The sequence below is a fragment of the Cololabis saira genome, chromosome 14 (assembly GCF_033807715.1).
Source record: "Cololabis saira isolate AMF1-May2022 chromosome 14, fColSai1.1, whole genome shotgun sequence".
NCBI classification, from domain to species: domain Eukaryota; kingdom Metazoa; phylum Chordata; class Actinopteri; order Beloniformes; family Belonidae; genus Cololabis; species Cololabis saira.
The window spans coordinates 8,110,828-8,133,977 of NC_084600.1; the positions used below are offsets into that span (position 1 = coordinate 8,110,828).

At 41.4% G+C, this 23,150-nt stretch overlaps 1 protein-coding gene across 2 annotated transcripts in view; it reads right to left on the reverse strand.

Annotated features, from left to right (window-relative positions):
- Positions 1-23,150, reverse strand: part of hlcs (holocarboxylase synthetase (biotin-(proprionyl-CoA-carboxylase (ATP-hydrolysing)) ligase)) — a 94,686-nt gene that overhangs the window by 23,547 nt on the left and 47,989 nt on the right. For both annotated transcript variants that reach the window (XM_061739570.1, XM_061739571.1), the window contains exons 6-7: positions 16,296-16,576; positions 1,278-1,345 (exon numbers count right to left, since the gene is read on the reverse strand). In XM_061739570.1, coding sequence (XP_061595554.1) covers positions 1,278-1,345; positions 16,296-16,576 — 349 coding nt within the window. The remainder of the gene's footprint in view (positions 1-1,277; positions 1,346-16,295; positions 16,577-23,150) is intronic.

The following is a 23,150-nucleotide window of genomic DNA, read 5'->3' on the forward strand; positions in this document are numbered from 1 at the left end:
AGACCGGGACCTTCAGCATGTGCTGGGGCGGTTTGCGGCCGAGGGCGGCGCGGCAGGGATGAGAATCAGCACCTCCAAAACCGAGGCCATGGTTCTCCATCGGAAAAGGGTGGCGTGCCTTCTCCGGGTGGGTGGAGAAGTCCTGCCTCAGGTGGAGGAGTTCAAGTATCTCGGGATCTTGTTCACGAGTGAGGGAACGATGGAGCGGGAGATTGACAGACGGATCGGTGCAGCGTCCGCAGTTATGCGGTCGATGTACCGGTCCGTCGTGGTGAAGAAGGAGCTGAGTCGAAAGTCGAAGCTCTCGATTTACCGGTCAATCTACGCAACTACCCTCACCTATGGTCACGAACTTTGGGTAGTGACCGAAAGGACAAGATCGCGGATACAAGCGGCCGAGATGAGTTTCCTCCGCAGGGTGGCTGGACGCTCCCTTAGAGATAGGGTGAGGAGTTCGGTCACCCGGGAGGTGCTCGGAGTCGAGCCGCTGCTCCTTCACATTGAGAGGAGTCAGCTGAGGTGGCTTGGGCATCTGTATCGGATGCCTCCTGGACGCCTCCCTAGGGAGGTGTTCCAGGCATGTCCCACCGGGAGGAGACCCCGGGGAAGACCCAGGACACGCTGGAGAGACTATGTCTCTCGGCTGGCCTGGGAACGCCTCGGACTCCCCTCGGAGGAGCTGGAGGAAGTGTCTGGGGTGAAGGAAGTCTGGGCATCCCTGCTGAGGCTGCTGCCCCCGCGACCCGGGAACGGATAAGCGGCGGACGATGGATGGATGGATGGATGGATCTATTTATTAATTATTATTCTATAAAATAAGGAAACGGCTGATGAGATCAACAGCAACATCAGTAAATGTGTTTGTTTAGTCTGTTTTTGCAAATATATAATATTAACCTATATAAAAAAGAAAAACCTTCAAATACACAAATTTTTTATCTTAATCTCTAAATTCCCAAGGTTTTATAAGAATATCCACGCCCCCATGCTATTCAGTTTGTTTCCTTAAATGGTCCTAATATGTAAAAAAAATGAGAAGAAGAAAAGTAAAGAAAAAGACAGATGATGGCCTACAGAACAAAGAAAAGGAACCCATGCCCTGATTTGTCATCTGTTATAACTGGTCAGAACTCAGAGCCACAAGCAGAAGTAACATTGACATGATGGATCAAAACATTTGCTTTTTTTCTGTCCTTTGTCCATTACAAGTCAAAAACAGTTTTCCTTCTAATCCAGCAGAGAGCAACCCATATCTCCATCAAAGAAGGTGAACTAACCTCTTCCCTGACTTTGTCGGGTCACCACAGCGATTAAGCCAACCTTCTCTGGTAAGAGCTGAGTCATCCTGCAGGTGAAGCATACAGAAAGGTTAAAAACCACCTCATTCATGAAAATCCTCGATCTAGAACACAGAAAAGCTGATGATACATAGCCGTTGAGAGCTGAGGCATCTTCAGAAATGTTTAGAACATTCGTTTTGTAGGTAATCAGGAAAAAGTTGGAGAATAATTCATGTTTGAAAGATCTCCAGATTTTCTCTGTCTCAAAGAACTGAATATTTTGGGTTTGGACTGCTCTTCGGACAAAACATTTGACGGTGAAAAACCGGTTAATTCAAAAATGAAACCGCAGATTCAAACAACCTCAATCTCAAAAAAGCAGTTTACCACTGATTCAGTATCATCTTTTCTTCTAATCACAGTCCATAACATGTGGAACTGAGCAAACGAGCTTGCACTGTCTTGCTGAAAGATGCAAGGCCCTCTGTGAAAGAGATGTCTGGATCGGAGAAGAACCTTTACAAAACGCTCAGCACTGATGTGTCCACACACACTAGTGAACCTCCATCCCATCAGAGATGCAGGATTTTGAGCTGAGCTGACAACAAGCTGGAAGGTTCCTCTTTTCTTCAATCTGTAGTCCATGGTTTCTAGTGAGAATTTCAGATTTGGATTTATCTGATTACAGGACAGTTCTCCAGTTCACCTTAGACCGTTTTAATAATCTTTGTTCAAGAGAAGATGATGATGTCTTCTTCTGCAAAGCTTGCAAATCACTACATAGTGATTTTATTTACATTTAACACATGGATTGAGGACTTCAGCATCACTACAACATAAGTGAAACGGTCATTTCGGTCATTTCAGAGTGTAAACATCACAGAAAGTGCATGCTTATCAGACTGCCGAGCTGTGATTCAGTTCTTTAGCAAAAAAAACCCGAAACTTGGTGGTTTTCCCCACTCATTGTCTGAACTTCAGTCCCAATAATCCAACAAGCTCTGAATTGTCAGCATCTTTTCATCATTGCTGACTCTGGCGCTGTTTTCTTATCAAATTGTGAAGAGAAGATGTTTGCACATCCTTTCATCTCCAAATGCAATTAAACCTTATCCAATGTGACCCCCATCTATTGGCCACCGGACAAAGGCCGAAGCTGCAGAGCTGCTCTTTGTGCTGTTGTGATGCAAAGTGGCTCTGAGCTAAATCAGCTTAAGTGCTCTCAGATCTGATGAAGCTCTGCAGCCGAAGACTTCATCACAGAGAAGGACGAGCACTCAGAAGCCTGGTGTAGAACAGGTCATGAGCTCATAGTTCCACAATGAGTTTATTTCAGGATCTGGCAGGTTTATTTGAATAAAACTTAAACACGTGTGAGATTCAGTAAGACATGTAAAATAAAGTATAAATATTATCAGATCCGAGTAAATGAAAATGATACACAGCGGCAATGTGAGTAAATTTTCCACTTTAAGAGCTCATATCTTTCTGGACTTATCTAGTGAAAACCTGAACACTTTTAGAACAATTCCATTCATTTCACTTCTACAACATCTCGATTGATGTTCCTGTTGTGAAAGAGGGAGTTTTTAGAGGTTTTAAAAACAAATGTTTAGATGCACTTTTTCTATATTTAGTCATGTCATGTGTCATTGAGTTTTTTCAGGAACTAAATTATAAAACTGGTTTTATTTAATAAAAATTTCATGAAATGTACTCTTTTCCTCTTAAACATTAGTGTTTTGAGTTTGTGTCAGTGACCTCTTCAGGAATCCAGAGGTGTTTTCAGTTGGAACCTGATTTCTGATAGTTTTTTTATTGTTGATTACCCTAACAATCTGTTAAGTCTTAGCTTTAAACCAGCATCGAAGAATCAAGTTCCCCCTTGACTATTATGTTACCAGAGAGGTCCTCAGCCCCCTCAGCTGGTTCCTCTGGATGTGGAGGAGCAGTGACAACGCATTTCATGCAAAATTGGACAACCACCAGGTCTGGAAGCGGACTGTAACACAGATGAACTTAGTTCACACACCTCAAGTTAGCTATTTAGCTATTTACTCAGAGGTCTCTTAGAACAGTTCACAGCACAGCAATACATATTATCTTTTATATTCGAATTAGTATCCTCTGTCCTTTGCCTCTATCCTCAGGTCTTTATTCAATGCTCAGATCTCACGTCAAGGCTAAGTGCTAACAGGCTAAAGGGATGACAGCCATTATTATAGCAAAACCATAAAAATTGGACATACACTACCTGTACAGACGAGAGACTCCTCCCTCCTAAATCTACTCCTAACTCCTCCTCCTCAACACTTTCTCTCTCACCCACCCCTCTAACACCCAAACCACCTCTCCCCCATCTTACGATAAAAAATAAATATCACCTACCAATCCGGACTGGTTAGAGAACTTGAAGGAATTTTACCAGTCCTACTCACGAATCTTATAAAATTGTTTTAACGTTGTTTATTTTTAAAAATCTCAAATTACCTGCTAAACCTCCTTTTCACTGAAAACTATGACTTAACTGGATTTACTTTAAAAATCTAAATATACCTTCTAAATCCCGTTCTGGCGGTATCCATTTTATACTGCATTTTAACTCGATTTACTGTTAAAAACGAAAAGTACCTTCTTAAATCTCCTTTTTACTCAGCCACTTTAAAGTACATTTTAACTTGATTTACTGTTAAAAAACGGAAATTACCTTCTAGAACTCGTTTTGACTTATCCACTTTTAACTGCATTTGAACTTGATTTACTGTTAAAAACGAAAGTTACCTTCTAAAAACTTGTTTCCACTTATCCACTTTAAACTGCATTTTAACTGGATTTACTATTAAAAACGAAAATGACCTTTTAAACTCGTTTTCACCGATCCACTATAAACTGTATTCTAACTGGAATTACTGGTAAAAACGGAAATAACCTTCCAAAACTCGATTTTACTTATCCACTTTAAAACTGTACTTATGGTCAATTTTTTCTTTCATATAATTTAACCTGATGAGGTATGAAAAAATTACCTCCCTACAATTGTCACGGTTGTGAAACTATGGAGACCAAAACAGTATTGTACCAGACTGTTAATTTGTTTATTTATGCTGAAAAGTTGGACATCTTAACATGGGGATCAGTGGAGACTAACTGTTGGATCCGAACCCTAGTGGTCAGACAAGAACCTGAAAGTTTGGATCAGGACCCTAGCAGTCAGTTCAACATCACATTTATTTTTTTAAAGCCTGATAAATGCTTCTCTTTTAAAATGATAGTATCAGGACACAGAACCTCTCCAGTGATGTGAACCCCTTCCTTCCCGACAAAACAATTTTTTTCAGACGACATGTCGATATGCCACAGATCTCAAGGGCTGCGACTGGTCGGCTGTACGGCATCATTTCCTTGCATTTCTGCTTTGTTCCTTCTGTTAAGACTCGTTCAAAGAGCGCCCATAACTTCCCTTGCATTTATGATGCAACATTTCCAATATGCAAAGCATTTCCTGACCTACATCCATCAGCACCACCTCCAACACCATCCTCTCTCATAGACAAATGAAACCGAAAGGTTTCCACCAACAAGTTTCATGTGATTTCAAAAGAGACCTTTCTTAAACTCAATACCCCCTAGATTGTTGGCAGTCAATTCCTTCACTGCACTGCCACCTCAATGTAGAATGTTGATAGGTATGGTAAACAAGTTGTCAAGCCGACGGCATTCCTTGTGCTTTGAGTTGACAGAGAAGCATAAACTAGGCTTCAGGATTCCCATCAGACCCTTGGGTCACCCCAAAACTTCAGCAGAACACACCATCACAGTCACAAGTACAAACTCTTCTTCTGCTAAACTGAAGCAGAATAAGGAGAAGGAGCCATGCTGGTTCTCTTCAGACGGATCAGTTCCACCAGCCCTCTCCAGAAACATTCATGTGTACACAGATGTGAAGCTGCTAATTCACCACAGACTGGAGTGAACACATTAACGAACACAAACGTTGATTAATTCAAAGTTAGGTTATAATTTCTCTGAAAGCCACTTCCCCTCCTCTCAAAAACCCTCTCACTTTCAGGATAAAAAGATTATTGGTGCCATCGATGCTCGTCTTTGAAACAGGATTTTCTGTGCATAAACTCGTTTCCATTGATCACCCATTGGAATTGCAAGGCTGCTTAATCAGAGAGGAGAAACTAATCCGGAAATGTGATTAATTGTCATAATCCTGTTTCCTGGGAAACGGCAGAAATGATCATTTAGAAATGACACTACTGAAAGGGATCAATAACAGACGGCTGATGGACGACCTTCAACCAAACACAGATGTCTGTTCAACGACAGATTCAACAAGGCCGTTTCAGCTCCAAATAGGTTTTTTTTTACTGCAGTTTCTGCCCTGACGACGCATGAACAGAAGGAAACACAGTGTTTCTTTACTTTACTCTGACTTTTACAGGGATAATCCTATTTTGTTTTTTGTAAAAAATGTTATAATATATCCATTACTAACCAATTTGGAGTTTAATGTTCTACAGTCAGAAAGATTACTCTCAAGTGGAAAACATTCAAGACAGCTGTCAGTCTTCACAGGTGTAGATATCCCAGCAAATTTACCACAAGATTAGATAATGACCAGAAAAATACAAAAAACTAATCCCAAGAGCTCCATCACAGAGCCTCCAGGCCTAAATAAGCATGTTAGACGTTAAAGTCCAATACAGCAGATAATAAGAATAAGAGAAAAGCAATATAGTTTGTTTGTTTGGAAGAGTTTAAAGTTTAAACCTCTTCTGTCTAAAAAGGACATGGAAGCAGGACTGAGGTTCACAAAACTGCATGTGAACAAACCATCAGACTTCTGGAACAATGTCCTATGGACACATGACAGCAAAGAAAAACAAAACAAAAGACAGCATTTTAGATATCTGTCTGACATAGACAGATATCTGAAACTGGGTCATGTGACGAAATGATCATAAACACAACAGCAAATCTACATCAAAATGATGAAAAATAAAGAATCTAGGGTGTGGAGTGACCTGGTCACTCACATGCAGATTTACTCTGTGCATTGCTTTAAAGCAATGGTTCTCAAATGGGGGTACGCGAAGGCACTCCAGGGGGTACGTGAGATTTTAAAATATACATATATTTAAAAAGTAGCATCCATGCAAAAATCCTTTAAAAATAAATATTTCATAATAATTGAGAAAAATATAAGTCTAAATTCATAAAATTAATTTTATCTTCAGGAGTAGGCTATTCAACTTATTATCCTAAAACTGCAGAGTATCCCCCACACCAGGATGGTTCCACATAACCTGTCAAATGCCACCTGGCTTCACCTGTCAATCACTTGGACCAACGATGGATAGGGGGTACATCACTGAAAAAAGGTTGAGGACCACTGCTTTAAAGTATAGAAAAAAAATGTAAGACATATAATAAATAAATATACACATAGTGGGAAAAAAACCCATAAGCAATGATATTTCACTGTTAATGTTTATTTATAAATATATTATGACATTTCTTTCTATATTTTGAAGTGATGAAACTGGAGTGAAAGCAGTGATGAAGTAAGTTTGTGAGCTGGTATGCATGTATGTAAGAAAATATGAACGTTTGTTTTTTAACCTTTCACAAAAAAAGAGCTCTGAGATTTCTTGTACAGTAACATACTTTTTATTCCATAAATAAAATACATAAAAATAAAACAGGATGAATATTAATAATCAAAACGATGTTTAGGAATAAAAAACATGACCCATCTTCGGTTCATGCTGTATGCAAAGAAATGGAAATCAAGGGAATGGTGAGATGTTTTTTTTAAATCTTGATGTCGTTCATCACAGCAATGTGTTCTGGTCTGGTTATGTATGAAACAGGGTTGGAGAACACTTAATTGATGGCAGATGTAAATTTAATTGTATACTGATCAGTTGACACCAGGAAGAGATTAATGAATTCCAAGCATTAAAACTCAATAAGTGTTGTAACTCAACGATGGAAATGTGAAGGTGTGGAAGGTTCAGAGTCGGGATCAGGTCTCTGGAGTCTGGCACTCCTTCCACAAGTCAAACACGGCACCACATGTTCCTTCAGAATGAGAAACCAGGACATTTAGGCATCTGGTTACATTTTTTTCTAATTGCAGGTGGAGCATTCAGGGTCAACTGGAGCAATTAGATTTCTGTGGTCGGACCTGTTGCCACAGTTCTGAGGAATCGGTTTTCTGAGTTCCAAATTCGTCCTACGTCTTTACATTTTCACAAGAAAAAAGAGTCCTGATTCCACATTCAGTCAGTCTGGTTGTGGGACTGCTTGTCAAAACAAGCTCTGATTGCCAGATGGTCTGAACAACAACTGGAAAAGTTCTCCCAAAGGACCTCTGTGAGAGCCCACGCATTAAAACCAGACAGATAAGATTACAGCATCAAATCTGTCTGCAAACTGTGATTACACAGTAATCTCAAACATGTTTATGATTTAGTGCACAGAAAAGCTCCAAATAATCAGAAAACATGGTCAACCAGCACATCCTCCTCTCCACATGTATGTACACATATATTATTGGTGTCAAATTAGGGGAGCACCCCGCGCATGTGCACATCTGCGGCGAGAGACTGGCCAATGTTCTTGCCAAGTGGATGTAAAGGGCTAGGGTCGCATCTGCTTCGTGTCTGTTGAGAACCGGGAACCAGCAGACTCCGGACCGTGTGTGTAGAGAACCGGCAGACTCCGGACCGTGTGTTTAGAGAACCAGCAGACTCCGGACAGTTGTGTGTAGAGAACCGGCAGACTCCGGACCGTGTGTGTAGAGAACCAGCAGACTCCGGACAGTTGTGTGTAGAGAACCAGCAGACTCCGGACCATGTGTGTAGAGAACCGGCAGACTCCGGACCGTGTGTGTAGAGAACCGGCAGACTCCGGACCGTGTGCGTAGAGAACCGGCAGACTCCAGTCTGTGTCTTTAAGTACCGGGACCTGCTGACTCCGGTCCACTTCTTTACAGAACCTGGACGAGCAGGTTTCGGTTCATGTCTGTAGGGAAAACCGGAATGGCCAGACTGCGGTTGGTGATTGCTAGAGAACCGGGACCTGCTGACTCCAGTCTGTATGAGAACCGGGGCTGCCGTTACTAATCCACCACCAAACAGAGCAATAATACTCAGAACAAACAGGCTGTGCTTTCTTCAGTGCTAATGTGAAGAAAACTCTTTCACTCCAGTTTCATTGCTTCATTGCCCCCTTTAAAGAAGAACAGCCGTCTTTGTGTTATCTAATAAGTATCTACTCTGAAACTCGTCTGTTCTACCGTTTACTTTCTGGATTAACACCACAGAAACATGAGAATGTCTTTGAAACACTGAAATAAGGGGGAATTAAAAATAAAACTGAAATAAAACACTCTAGGGGGTGGTACGGTCTGCTCTGGGTGGGCCGGAATGGTTATTATTCCTGCCTGCCCCAGGGCAGCGGTGGTGGTATGGGGTGGGGGGGCGGCCCGGGTACCTAGCCTGCAGTTGGGGGTATGTGGGTCCGCTTTGGGCCCTGGGGGGGGCCCTTGGTGCAGGGGGGTTCCTAGTGGTGGGGGCTTGTGCCAGTGGCCTGGGTTCTGTGGCCGCCCCAGACTCGCTATACCAATATGCCCGTTAACCCTGACCTACCTCCCCCTTCCATCCCCTGCCTCATGAATAAAAAGACATAGACTGCATCCGAAATCGCACACTTCCACCCTAATGAGTAGCAAAATGGGTATGCGAGATTTTTTAGTGCGTTCAAAACATTCCGGGAATCTGGAGGAATTTCAGTCTGTAAAGGACAAGAGAACAAGTCTAAGCTGGACACCTGAGATCTCTGACCCGTCAGACGACATTGGATCAAGAACCATCATTCATCAAAAGCTGATAGAACCACATGGACATGGGTTACCATGGAAACATCTGTCAACACTACAATACAGAGATAGATTCACTAATGATGCTTAAAACGCTTTTGTCAAGAAAGAAGCCTGATGTTAACTTTTCCAGAGGAGACATCTCTAGACTCTGGACATGGAGGCATCTGAGATGGACCATCACCATGAAAATGTGTGATGTGGCGAGATAAATGAGTATTCCTGATCCCTATTGTAAAAAGAAATACACCTAAAGACATGTAGTCAAGAAAAGGGGAACAAAAAAACCCTGCAACTCTTTATCACTGCCATCTTCAATGCCAGAACACCATGGAAGTGTTGTGACAGGGAACAGAAACATTAAAAGTGGTTAAAACTTCACTGTCTCAACTTCTTTCTAGAAGTGACAGATCTGATATATAAAAATGGATGAATATCTATAAATTAAATGAAGTTGCTGAGAAAAACATGAAGCATCTTGAATAAAGATCAGCCAGGCATTTCTGAGCTCCATTACAGTATGTTTGTCTGTGAAAGTGTTAATACTTCTGCAGAAGGAGGACTCTCTGAAAATATCCAGGATCCTGAATACTTGTGGGCAAATGCTTGCAGACATAAAGCAGACATTACTTAACAATAACATTAATCAAGGCTGCTCCAAAGGGACATCTGGAAAGTCAAACATGAATGGGGAAACTGGGGTGCAGCAGCAGGTTTGGGGGTTCAAAGCCTGTCTGCTCGTTCACCCTACTTCGGTTTCTTTATAACCTTCATGACAACTGTGTCTATTCCAATCAGCTCAACACTGCTCCATCGTCCATTTGTCAAACTTTATGACAGTTTTAATTGCTGCCAACTGTTGCCTGATTGACCCACTCAGCAGCCACCTTCCCTCACGTGTGGACGCAGACAAAGACGTCTATTAGCAGCAGCTTCCCTCTGCAACGCTGAGGTCATTCAGGCCAGAAATTAGTTCCAGCCCGTCTCAACTCCCTTACCCTTCTTATTATTACTGCTGGTGTGTGTAAACACACTCTCATCAATAACCCTAGCGGAGCATGGAGGCAGCACTACGTGTTGCTATCAGCTCCTACGAGAGAAGGCCAGCGCATACCTATATGATCAATAATGGTTATTGATTAAGGATGCCCCGATACCATTTTTTTTCACACAAGTACGAGTATTTTAATTTGTGTACTTGCCGATACCGAGTACCGATATGATACTTCTAGCACAAAAATAACTAGGCTAAAAATGAAATGAAAAATGCAATGAATTGGAAGACAGGTTTTATTTGCAACAGATAAATTCAATAAAAATAAATAAAATGAGTAGAATAACTATTTTAAACAAAACTCAGCCGGCTGGGCTTTCCTTCCGGTCGCCGCTGGGTGCGCGCAGCCCCCCGGCCACGCGCCGACAGCCCGCTGAGTCCCAACACGGCCCGTGGGTCGTCTCTTGTCTATTTCCATTGTCTGTGGCTTTTGCAAAACCTGAGCTAATGTTGGCTGTTGTGGTCTTGTAGTAGCATTAGCAAACTCCGTATACTCAGCTTTATGATGCGCCTTGAGATATTTTATCAAGTTGCTGGTATTAAACGACGTATTCTCCTTTCCTCCTCTTGACCTTAGCAGCATCTAGCTTGCAGTCTGCCTTGCTTCTGTCGTCGTCCCTTATTTTGAAACATATCCACACGTGCTGCATTGATTGTCGCTATCTTGCCTGAAACAGCGCTGCCAGTCTCACTCAATGGTATCATTCTCTTCTCACAGGGCTTAAAGTTAAAAAAATTCCTGAGCCTGAACTTTTTTTCGGGGAGCGGGGGCACATGCGCTCGGCAATTTGGCAAGCAACAAAAATTACATCATTTGAATATAATTTTCCTTTTCACTATGGATGCTTTTGATATCAAGTTTCGCTAGTTGTCATTGTGTTTGAAAGGGTATAAGATAACCTACAATCTAAAATATGAGTATTTTAAAGGTCATAATGTTATATGGGCAGGTGAAACTCAGGCAGGCTAATTAATTGGTGGAATTATTGATTAGCAACCATTTAATTCAGTAAAGGACAATATTTTTTTATATATATATATATATATATATATATATATATATTCCATTATTTTTTTATTTTTTTATTTGCAAAACAGTGCACAGAGTGCAACAGTTGTAGAATAAAAGAGAGGAAAGAACCTGGCTGGCCCTGAGGAGGTGGTTGCTGGTTCTCCCTCCTAGCTTGTGTCTCCAGTCCAGTCCTCTTTCCCTTCATAACGACACAATCGTCCAGTAGAAACTTGTGACTTGTTTCCACTCAAACTCATAAGACTGCAGGATTTTCTAGTTCCAGCAGAAGTACTGAAGCATTGGCAAGATTAACTTTTCTGCTTACCAGATGTTGAGTTGTTACTCTGGCCATATCAAAAAAGTGAATAAGTACTTTCATAATGTTGTCCTGCTCTGGCTGGTCGCTTCATCAATGTTTAATGAAAACACTCTTTTTGAGCTTCTCTGTTAGCTGTTTTTTAAAACTCTAGTGCTGTGTCCATACCTGTCAAGTCTCCCGTTTTGGCCGGGAAACTACCGTATTTTACCCCTCTTTTCCACCGCCCTCCCGTATTAGTATTTTCCCGTAATTTACCGTTTTATAATATAATAATTTTAAAAAAGGGTTATTGTGCCTTTTGCGCCTCTCGCAATGTTAGTGGCAACAAAGGGAACAAACTCAGAACAACAAATCAGATGGATCGATGTAACGAGAGAGAAGACATTTCTGCCAGAAAAGTGAAGATTTCATGTAAATATATTCAAAAATGGGAGCCAGAGACCCACATGAGTGACAAGGACAAAGCACCATTTCATTTTCAGTCTTTTATCGGCCAAATCATCCTCTACAGACTTCATGAATTTTTTCTTCATCTTGAAGTCGGTGATACGCAAGTGTTCATGTTCCTGAGGGCTAAAGCGCAGAGCTCTGCGCTCTGCTGCCGTCAAAAAAACGCCCAGCTTTATTACACACACACACACACACACACACACACACACACACACACACACACACACACACACACACACACACAGTCACTTAGTCACACGCATATACACACACACACACACATGATCATATACATACACACACACACACACATACATAGACATACACACTGGCTTGTTCACCTGCATGCTGGCTCTCTAGTTTTTGGGTTTAGGTAGCGGTAGCGATAGCTTAGCTCAGACTGCAATCAGATCTCAAGATTTAGGTCGATTGCATGAGTGACAATGACAAATTAAAAGAAAATGTTTTACTTGAAGACAATCAATTTGTATATACACTGAAAATATTTAAAATAAATAAATGTGCTTTAATTCCCCTTTGTGATCTAATTTAGGCTCTATTATAGGAATTGCATACAGAGGAATGTCAACAGCATTTCAGTGTCAACAAATGTACATAAAGAGCACATAATTGTAGTTTGTAAATGATTGACAGGTAGATGTTTTAAATATCTTGTAAACCTGTCTTAAAATCTAATACTGAACCTCGGTTGGGCTGGTTGGACAGCTGGTGGCGGGAAATTTCCCTTATTTTTTTAATCCAAAACTTGACAGGTATGTGCCATGAGTATTCATATAACTGGCATGCTGCTTAGAAATGGTGAGGCTCCTCAAAGCTTTTTTATCAACCACTATATTTTTTACGTAGATTTACAAGCGGTTGAGCAACAGAGAAGGATACATCATGTTCAGCAATGAACGAGCACAGACGGGTGTTCGCATCACAAACTCGGTGGGCCGTTGGTGCCGGTGTTGTGCCAAAAAGTGATTGCCTGCCAGAATCTGATTTCTTCTGATTTCTGGCCACGGGAGCGCGCACAGCAGCCCGTTGAGCGATAGCGCTAAAACGTCATATTTTCAGATTATGAAGCTCAAGAATGACATCAAGTCATATTTAGGCAAAAACAACTTTTTATTAACTGTATTTGGCCTTCAATCAATTTTTGGCAGGTGAAAATGCCTATTTTGTGTTGTAATGGTCCTTTAAAAGAGTTAAAGGCAATCCTGTGAGCTCTAGTATTTATTTTATGAAGCTCAAGAATGAGAGATCAAATCATATTTAGGCAGAAACCTTTCATTAATTGTATTTGGCCTTCAATCAATTTTTGACAGGTAAAAAGACCCATTTTCACTTTTTGGCACGACACCGGTACGTCAGCTGTGGCTGCGCTGAAGAGCAGACAGCAGCTCTATTAAGGCTGATTTATGGTTCTGCGTTACACCAACGCAGAGCCTACGGCGTAGGGTACACGACGATGTGCACCGTACCCTGCGGTGTAGGCTCTGCGTCGATTTAACGCGGAACCATAATTTAGCCTTTAGCGGCATCTCCTTCATGGCGAGGTACAGCTTTTACTGGCGGACGGTAGCTTTTTAGAGCAGAGCGCGCAAAAGCACCTGGCTCTCTTCTGGCACCAGCTACGAAACACCTGCCGTCTCCACCCGTTTCTTCCATCCACGCCCAGCACCATTTCATTTTCAGTCTTTTATCGGCCAAATCATCCTCTACAGACTTCATGAATTTTTTCTTCATCTTGAAGTCGGTGATACGCAAGTAACAGCAGCGCTCTGCTGCCGTCAAAAAAACGCCCAGCATGTTCACCTGCATGCTGGCTCTCTAGTTTTTGGGTTTAGGTAGCGGTAGCGATAGCTTAGCTCAGACTGCAATCAGATCTCAAGATTTAGGTCGATTGCTGTTATTGTTTTGGTTGGCTCCGTGCCGGTTTCGTGCTTTGTTTGTGGTTTTTTGTTGCAGATTTCCAGTGCTTGACGTGTGTTTCCGTGTGTTCCTGCTTCCTGGATTGGCAGTGGATGTCGTCACCCCCCCCCCCCCAAAAAAAACAAAAAAACACTGGGTTTGTATGTGTATATTTATGTATGTGTACGCATATGTATGCGTATATATATGTATATATATTAAATATAGTAATAATGCACATATATATACTTTTGGTTTCTACCGTCATGGTATCAATCATTAATATGTGTGCAGACAAGGTAAAAAAAAAAAAAAAAACGCCCAGCTCTACTTCTGATTGGCTGGTGTTAGTTTGGTTGAGCCAGAACTGCTTTCCTCTCATTCCATTGGTAGACGAACTCGGTTGACTCAAACTGACAGCCTATCAACACATCTTTATATATAAACCGTTAAAGTTACTCATCTTCTCATTTTTTTTTTAAAATCAGTAAAACTCTGCACGCCGAGAAAACAAAAAACAAAACAACTCCATACGCCGGAGATCCGGCACGGTGCCGTAATACTTTAAGCCCAGTTCTCATCACCACGCTGACTGGGGCTCAACATCTCCCCCTAGAGTCGCTAATCAGTAACTACAACAACAATGAAGTGGTATCGGTGCGTGATATCGGAGAATTTTTGAGAGTACGAGTATATGAGAGCAGTATCGGCCCCAATACTGATACCAGTATCGGTATCGGGGCATCCCTATTATTGATGATGATTATCTGTGCCGTTGGTTGGATGATCTGACAGAGATGTCTCCAAAGAAGTGTCCACAAACAGAAAACTGAAACAAAGACAAACGATGAAAAGCAACCTTCAAAACAAACACGCACCTCCCACCCCGGAGAAGTTGGGGAAGGCCTTCTGATATCATTTCTTAACCAGAGGACACAGGTCACACGGCCGCTAGCCAGGGGCTGGTCAGGGTTCACCGGAAGAGACCAGCTACCAGCCAACTCCTGACATCTATCAACCCCAGAACATTCCAGGACTGTTCCAGGCCCAGTAACTGGACTGCTAGTCATTGGCCAACTGACTGCACTTTACCAAGAGGTATGCAAACCTGGAAATATTTATGTAAATATTGTTTATGACTATGAGATCAGATTTGATCCAGCTAATCGGTCATCAAACATTTTGGGGTATATTTCCATCAGATAGGAAGCTCAAACTTCCTTGAAATCAGAGCATCAAAAAAATCCAAGCCCACAGAAGTTTATGTTTGTGGGTCACCAGAACATGTTAAATAAAACTGTTTTGTGTCATACGTGATTGTTCTCTTCCTACAACTGAAACAACCCTTTTCTTGCCAGGAGCTCTAGAATGTTTCTGCTGTTGTTTTGTTTCAGATGTGTTCATGAGTGACTACGTTTACATGCAGTCAAAATTCGGGTTATTGCTAATGTTTCGGTTACTGAAACATTCGGAATATTCCATTTACATGCGTGAGCAAACAGGGATATCCCTGTATAAATGGTAATTAATCATTCGGGATATCCCGATCAAACCAGCGACGCGCGGAGAACGTGATGACGCAATTCCCGTCATTTCCACTTGTTCTTCCTGTATCCAAATTCAAAACAAATGCTGCTTCGCGCAACTTTTCTCTCATCTCAAATGCAGAAATGTTCATATCCTTCATTACATTTATGAAGTGATTAGTCTCCTCCTGGTCTTGTGTTTCTCCGTGTTTAAAAGAACTTCCTGGAAAAGAACAGGATTCCTTGTGAACAGAGCATGTACAGAAAACAAATTCCTGTTCCGTTTGATGGGGATATTCCGTTTGGCCGAATATATGACCGAATATTCGAGTTTTAAAAGGAGTAACCCAGGGGTCATATTCAGGTTTTTCAAAACCGCAATATGAGCAAATTTAGGTTATTCAAAGGGGTTATTGGTGCTTACATGGCCGTGCAAATCCGGGTTATTGCCAATATTCGGGTTTTAAAAGGGTTATTGATGCATGGAAACGCAGTCAGTGTGTCCAGACAGTTATAAAAATATATACTTCTACCTGGTCTAGATTATTGATGTTTTATGGCTTATTATATAAGTATTTATTGATGATTTCATTGATAGTTGCACATTTGGAGTGCCTGTGCAGGACTTTGGTCAACTGAAGAAACAAACTTTTTGTTTTAACCATCGCTCTTAACGGTTCTCCGTGATATCTCCGACCGGGGATAATCTTGTTCAAACAGCACTTTTCACCTTCAGACAATCTTCTTGGTGCCACAAAGCCACATATCATTTATAACTGAGAATACTCGTCTCCTGCCCTCCTGGTTCCCAACCCTGACCAAACTCATAGCGTGTTTTCTTACCCCTCCAGCAGGTCCATGGTGGAGGTGGCGACTTCAGCGTGTAGCAGGGTGTGTCCCAGATGGCCGGTCCTCAGGTTTTTACGGTAAGTCTCCATATCAAACAGACTCTGGTCCTGGGACTCTGTGGCATCAGTGACCAGAGCCAAGGAACCATCTGAAGGTAAAGGAGCATCCTGGAGGTCAGAAATGGACACCATCCTGAAGGAGGACTTGGGGAATGTAAGGACGGCATTTTGGTCTGCACGTGTCTGTAACCACTTTAGGAAAATGGTTTTTGCCTCCTGGGAAAAACACAAAAAAAATATCGGAAGTTATTCCAGACTTTCTCTGAACGGATTTGTAGAATCTTTCAGTTCATCCTTCAACACGTGTTGAAATGTTCCTTGTGTATTCTTAACTGGACCTGAAAGGAAAACTCTCATCTCATTACCAACTTTTACGTTTACAGGTACAAGTTTTAAATTTGGTTACAGGATCCGTTTCATTTTAAGAACTATATAAATCAATAAACTACAAAGCTGTTATGTCTGGATGCTTTTTATATTTTGTTTAAATACCAAAAATAGTTTGCTCTTGGAGAAGCTCCCGTCTGCAAAGCTCTTTACAATACATTTGTATTATAGATGACAATACATTTCGGTACACTGCCCCCCAGAGATGAAAGAATGATAGAAATATGATGCCTTTATTGTAAATAAACAGTAGCTTCTTCTGTCCACTGTCAGTTCAGCTTAGGCAGGTCCTCGGATTTCAATCTGGAGATCTACTTCCCTCTAGTGGTTGTTCCTGAACATGTCACTTACAACTCACACAAAGGAAACAAAGAATTACATATTTCTCCAGGGGAAAAAAAACAAAAAAACAAGAATGTACAAGAGGAAAATTCACCAGATTTGGTTAAAACAGCTCTCATGCAAAGCATAAAAGGCAGAGCTCAAGGATTTAACATATCCGACAACTAAAATGAACTCCCAAATATTTTCGTTGGGTGTGCTAGGGCTCAGGATTTTATTTCATTAGAGTTTATTTTAAGCATATTATAAAATCCCTTAAGTGGTGCTCCATTCTTTGTTTTCTGTTTTCATCCACATCATGAAAATGTGCATATGTGTTCCATTGTTCTGTGGTTTTTGAGGTTCTCCTTTTCCTCGCACAGTGCAGGTCCTGGTTGCAAGTGGATGAAACAAATCGGCCCGGAAGATGGTTACTGGCATCATGGTCAAATGATCCATTGCTCCCGGCTTCTTTAGCAGATCCGTGCCAGAGGAGGCAAATGTTTGTAACAACTGTTAGTAAAATGATAACACAACAAAATGTATTCTCTTTAAAATATGAATGACTATGGTCCTTATTTACAACTCAAATCTCCTTTAAGTATATACAAGTTTGTAGCTCTATGTAATTTTGCCTGAAGATGAACCATACAGCGTCAAGAGGTCACAAATCAGTGTGTTTTTGAGCTGGTCTCAAACCCAGATAAATGCAGAGGGTTATGTCGGAAGGAGCATCCTACGTAAAATATATGTCAATCTATACATGCGAATTACAAGACCCATGAAACCCTTACCAGATCAGTCACTTCTGATTGGCTGGTGTTAGTTTGGTTGAGCCAGAACTGCTTTCCTCTCATTCCATTGGTAGACGAACTCGGTTGACTCAAACTGACAGCCTATCAACACATCTTTATATATAAACCGTTAAAGTTACTCATCTTTTCTTTTTTTTTTTTAAATCAGTAAAACTCTGCACGCCGAGAAAACAAAAAACAAAAAAACTCCATACGCCGGAGATCCGGCACGGTCCCGTAATACTTTAAGCCCAGTTCTCATTACCACGCTGACTGGGGCTCAACATCTCCCCCTAGAGTCGCTAATCAGTAACTACAACAACAATGAAGTGGTATCGGTGCGTGATATCGGAGAATTTTTGAGAGTACGAGTATATGACAGCAGTATCGGCCCCAATATTGATACCAGTATCGGTATCGGGGCATCCCTATTATTGATGATGATTATCTGTGCCGTTGGTTGGATGATCTGACAGAGATGTCTCCAAAGAAGTGTCCACAAACAGAAAACTGAAACAAAGACAAACGATGAAAAGCAACCTTCAAAACAAACACGCACCTCCCACCCCGGAGAAGTTGGGGAAGGCCTTCTGATATCATTTCTTAACCAGAGGACACAGGTCACACGGCCGCTAGCCAGGGGCTGGTCAGGGTTCACCGGAAGAGACCAGCTACACGCAGCCAACTCCTGACATCTATCAACCCCAGAACATTCCAGGACTGTTCCAGGCCCAGTAACTGGACTGCTAGTCATTGGCCAACTGACTGCACTTTACCAAGAGGTATGCAAACCTGGAAATATTCATGTAAATATTGTTTATGACTATGAGATCAGATTTGATCCAGCTAATCGGTCATCAAACATTTTGGGGTATATTTCCATCAGATAGGAAGCTCAAACTTCCTTGAAATCAGAGCATCAAAAAAATCCAAGCCCACAGAAGTTTATGTTTGTGGGTCACCAGAACATGTTAAATAAAACCGTTTTGTGTCATACGTGATTGTTCTCTTCCTACAACTACTACAGCTCTAGAATGTTTCTGCTGTTGTTTTGTTTCAGATGTGTTCATGAGTGACTACGTTTACATGCAGTCAAAATTCGGGTTATTGCTAATATTTCGGTTACTGAAACATTCGGAATATTCCATTTACATGCGTGAGCAAACAGGGATATCCCTGTATAAATGGTAATTAATCATTCGGGATATCCCGATATATGTCAATTAAAATATATGTCAATCTATACATGCGAATTACAAGACCCATGAAACCCTTACCAGATCAGTCAAGCCCAAGGTTAACAACAATGGCCATCGGAAAGAGGCATGTCTGTAGGATAAAAGAGGAAACGCAAGATACAGGCATTGAGGCTAGGGACATTGAATGTTGGGACTATTGCCCCATTTTCACAGGATTAGAATTACCTGGCGGACATGCAGTGATTTCTTATAATCCAAAGGACGTCTGTGATTTGAATCCCATCTAATTACACCATGTCTGTGATTTGTAAAGTCAAAATTCCAGTGCAAATTACCTACCCTATTTCAGCAAAACACAGAGGTCATGGGATGATTTTAATCCTGTCCGAATGCTGGTCAGTAATTAAATGATGTGCGGGTTGGAATCTTTAAAAAAATTCCTCTTCCCCTTTTCTGCCTCTTTCCCGATGTAAGCCAAATGCAGTCCATAGTATGATACTATATCACAACTTCAACCTATATCCAACACATATAGTGTGATGAACTGCTATTTTCAGATGATAAAGATAAAGCAATTAATCAGCATTAAGCTTCACACAGAGACTTGTGAAATAACCGCCGTTTCTAAATATGCAATCCTGTGTGTTCTTGGGAATTGAGACACGTAGTCCAGATCAGCTGAAAAACGACAATGAGATGAAGACACATGTGGCTGCAACAAGCACTCACTCACTCATCTTCTCCCGCTTTATCCGTTACCGGGTCGCGGGGGCAGCAGCCTCAGCAGGGATGCCCAGACTTCCCTCACCCCAGACACTTCCTCCAGCTCTTCCGGGGGGAGTCCGAGGCGTTCCCAGGCCAGCCGAGAGACATAGTCTCTCCAGCGTGTCCTGGGTCTTCCCCGGGGTCTCCTCCCGGGGAAGGAGACCTTTAGCTTTCATCAAGCTAAAAGTCTCTGATACCCTTTTTCCACCAAAGCTGGTTTCAGGGCTGGTTCACAACTCTTTCAACTTGCGAACCAGCTGAGAACCGGTTTTTGCTTTTTCATAGCTCGGGTACTAAGGGGAGCCACGTCATTACGTCTCTGCAAACGTCAGATACGTCTCTGCAAACGTCATTTACGTCTCTGCAAACGTCATTTACGTCTCTGCAAACGTCAGTTACGTCTCTGCAAACGTCAGTTACGTCGCTGCGTTTGCATTGGCACGAAAATTGAAGCAACAACAACGTATTTGCTCTAATATGGACTTGGTCCGCATAGCACCCTCCGTGGACCATATTGCTAAAAGACAGGTTGTCTCCGCTCCCATTGCTTCAAGATTCTTTATTTGTCATCGATCATATTTCTTAACAATGAAATTACAGGCGCTTTATTGCAGATACTGGTCCTAATATAAGTGCAAGATAAGTAAGTAAAAAATAGTAAATATAATCTGCATACGTAAGCAGTTCTTTCCTCTGGCCCAGCAAGGAGTTGGTGCTACTTTGGAAAAGGTCTTTCTTTCAAAGAAACGTCAAGTAGGCTGTTGCATCGCAGTGCAATGACTTTCTGTCCAAATGATAACTAATTACAGAAAACTGGTGACAATTTTATGAAAGAAAATACAGTTCCATGTTTTACCTGTTTTTGCCAGTTCTTTGTCGGTGGAAACAGAAAGCCCGGTTCCAAACTCAGCACTGGCCCAGAACCAGCCCTGGAACCGGTTTGGTGGAAAAAGGGTATGACAGCACAAAACCTTTGGGACTTCAACAAAAGCTCTGGTTACATTAATGTTAAGTTTACTTTTACTGTGGCAACTTAAAAATCTGGAAAAACGCCATTTCCGGATTTTATCACTTCTAAAAATGTGACATGTGGTTCCTATAATCTGAGTCTTGAAGTGTCTAATAATCAGACGCTTTTAAATCAATATTAAAATTCAATGTTAAATAAAAGGCAATTCTTTAATAAAAATGCAATGCCTCTACATCACTTCTGAGATAAATGTCTGTAAATCATGGTTATAGCCAACCCGTGCTACCAGGGTCACCGGACAGGAATGAGGACACGTGGTTTAGCGGAGAAATGGTCGGCTTTATTCGTCACCAGACACGTACACACACATGCACACGCAGCAGCCGTCGTTTCAGAGTCTCCGGCAGCTCCGTGTCATCACCCACTCTACGAACTCCTCCAGGACAATCAGCCCACTCTAACCCGCGCCACCTGTGCGCTACCCCCCCCCACAGACCACGCCCAACCCTCCACCCTGCCACAATGGTAAAACACAGACTTTGCTTATCCAGTGCAAATTCGTAGAACTGAATACAGATGTCGGGGTGTCATTTTAGAATTACATCACGTCCAGGGGTAATTTTAGTCCACGGTGAATAAGATAACATTTTTGACATTGTTTGTGGTTGTGCTCCAGTGGTGGGATTTGAGTGTAGTGATCCTGGCCTTGTTTTATGACCTCCTGAATTACAGACAACTCCAGACCAAGGACAGTGGATACACATGACTCTTTTAAGCAAGTTGACACATGAGGGAAGAACTGTCCCCCCGGATCCAGAAACTTAAACGACTACACATTTGGTCAGACATAAAGAAGAATTTGAAAAAGTCACTGCAGAGCCTAGCACGAGTAGGGGAGCAGAGCAGTATTCAAATCATGAAACTGGCTAAAGGAGAAGGACCAGACCATTGACTCCCTCTTGAAGCAGTCCCCATTTCTGAGTCAATCTGAGTCAGACTGGAACGTGTGAGAATTAAAGTTGGTTAAGGAAATTTATTTTTAACGGTTATTATTAATATTTCCATTTCACCACCGGGGTTGAATGATCGGTTTTCATTTTCCTTTGACGTTTTGTGTGAAATTATATGCATTTTCTTTCATTAGTCAGAGACAAAACTCAAGCAGTATCTTGTGTGTATTTCTGAGCTACATTATGCATTATAATAGGGCGCCACTAATCTATCAATTATTTTTTTTGATTAATCAATTGATCTTTTTTTTTGCATTTTTGATACATCTTTCTGTTAAATACCAACAAATAATACATTTCACCATTCTCAAAACTTTTTACTTAAAAAAAGTTTAAAAAAATGAAATACATTTGATACATAAACCAAAGCAAAAGTGTCTTAGGGCATCATTTGGTTTATTTAGAACAATCTCCATAAATATAAAATAACTTCTTCAAAGCCCAAAAAGTGCAAACATTGACAAAGACATCACTTTGTGTAAAAGTCCATCATTCTAACATAAATTCTACCCAATGTTGTAAGTCTGAATGGTTTTCCATCACAAGAGTTAATCTCTGCATGTTGAATATGTAGGTACTTTATTCATCTTAAATACTTTTACCAGGTGATAGCATAAAGGCGGATGTACAGTATATTTGCCAACTGTTATATTGACAGACAGCACAAACTTGACATTAATTGAAATCCATATTGTTTAGTTTTAAGTGCTCAAAAAAGACCCAAACAGGCTGCAACAATTTGAAGCAGGTAAGCCGTTAGCATCATCGTTTTATTTTTTACACCAGAGAATGATCAAGCCCCGACTTAGGCTGGGCATACACTGCGTGATATTTTAAATCGTTTGATTCAGTCCCATCTCAAACTACACGACTAGATCGCTGAGTTCAAAAGTTGGCAGCCCATGAGTTACGGTCTCACACTGTACGACCCAATGCTCTGATGCGACCTGTCTGCTCACACTATACAGTACGTTCATCATACTCACGTCAGACTTCTGTTTACTGGAACTGCAACGTCAAAAAGAAGTAGAAGAAGAGGAAGTATGGTCTTTCTTTTTCTGCTATTAAAACATGTGTAATGTGAATTTGCAACTACAAATACGGTAATAGTTTTTTATGAGACATCAGAGATTGCGTATGCTCTCTGCAAAAGGATGAGGCCAATCGTGTTGTAGCACAACTTCCACTGTGCGATACCTTCACGAGGAGCGACCAGCATTTCAAACGCGGTTGATTTTCTTGCAAGCACACGATTCGTGATGGGGAGCTCGTCGTGAGATGTTAATCTCTCGTCGTTACCCCATGTATACTGCAGCAATCACGACCAACGATTAGGTCGAAATC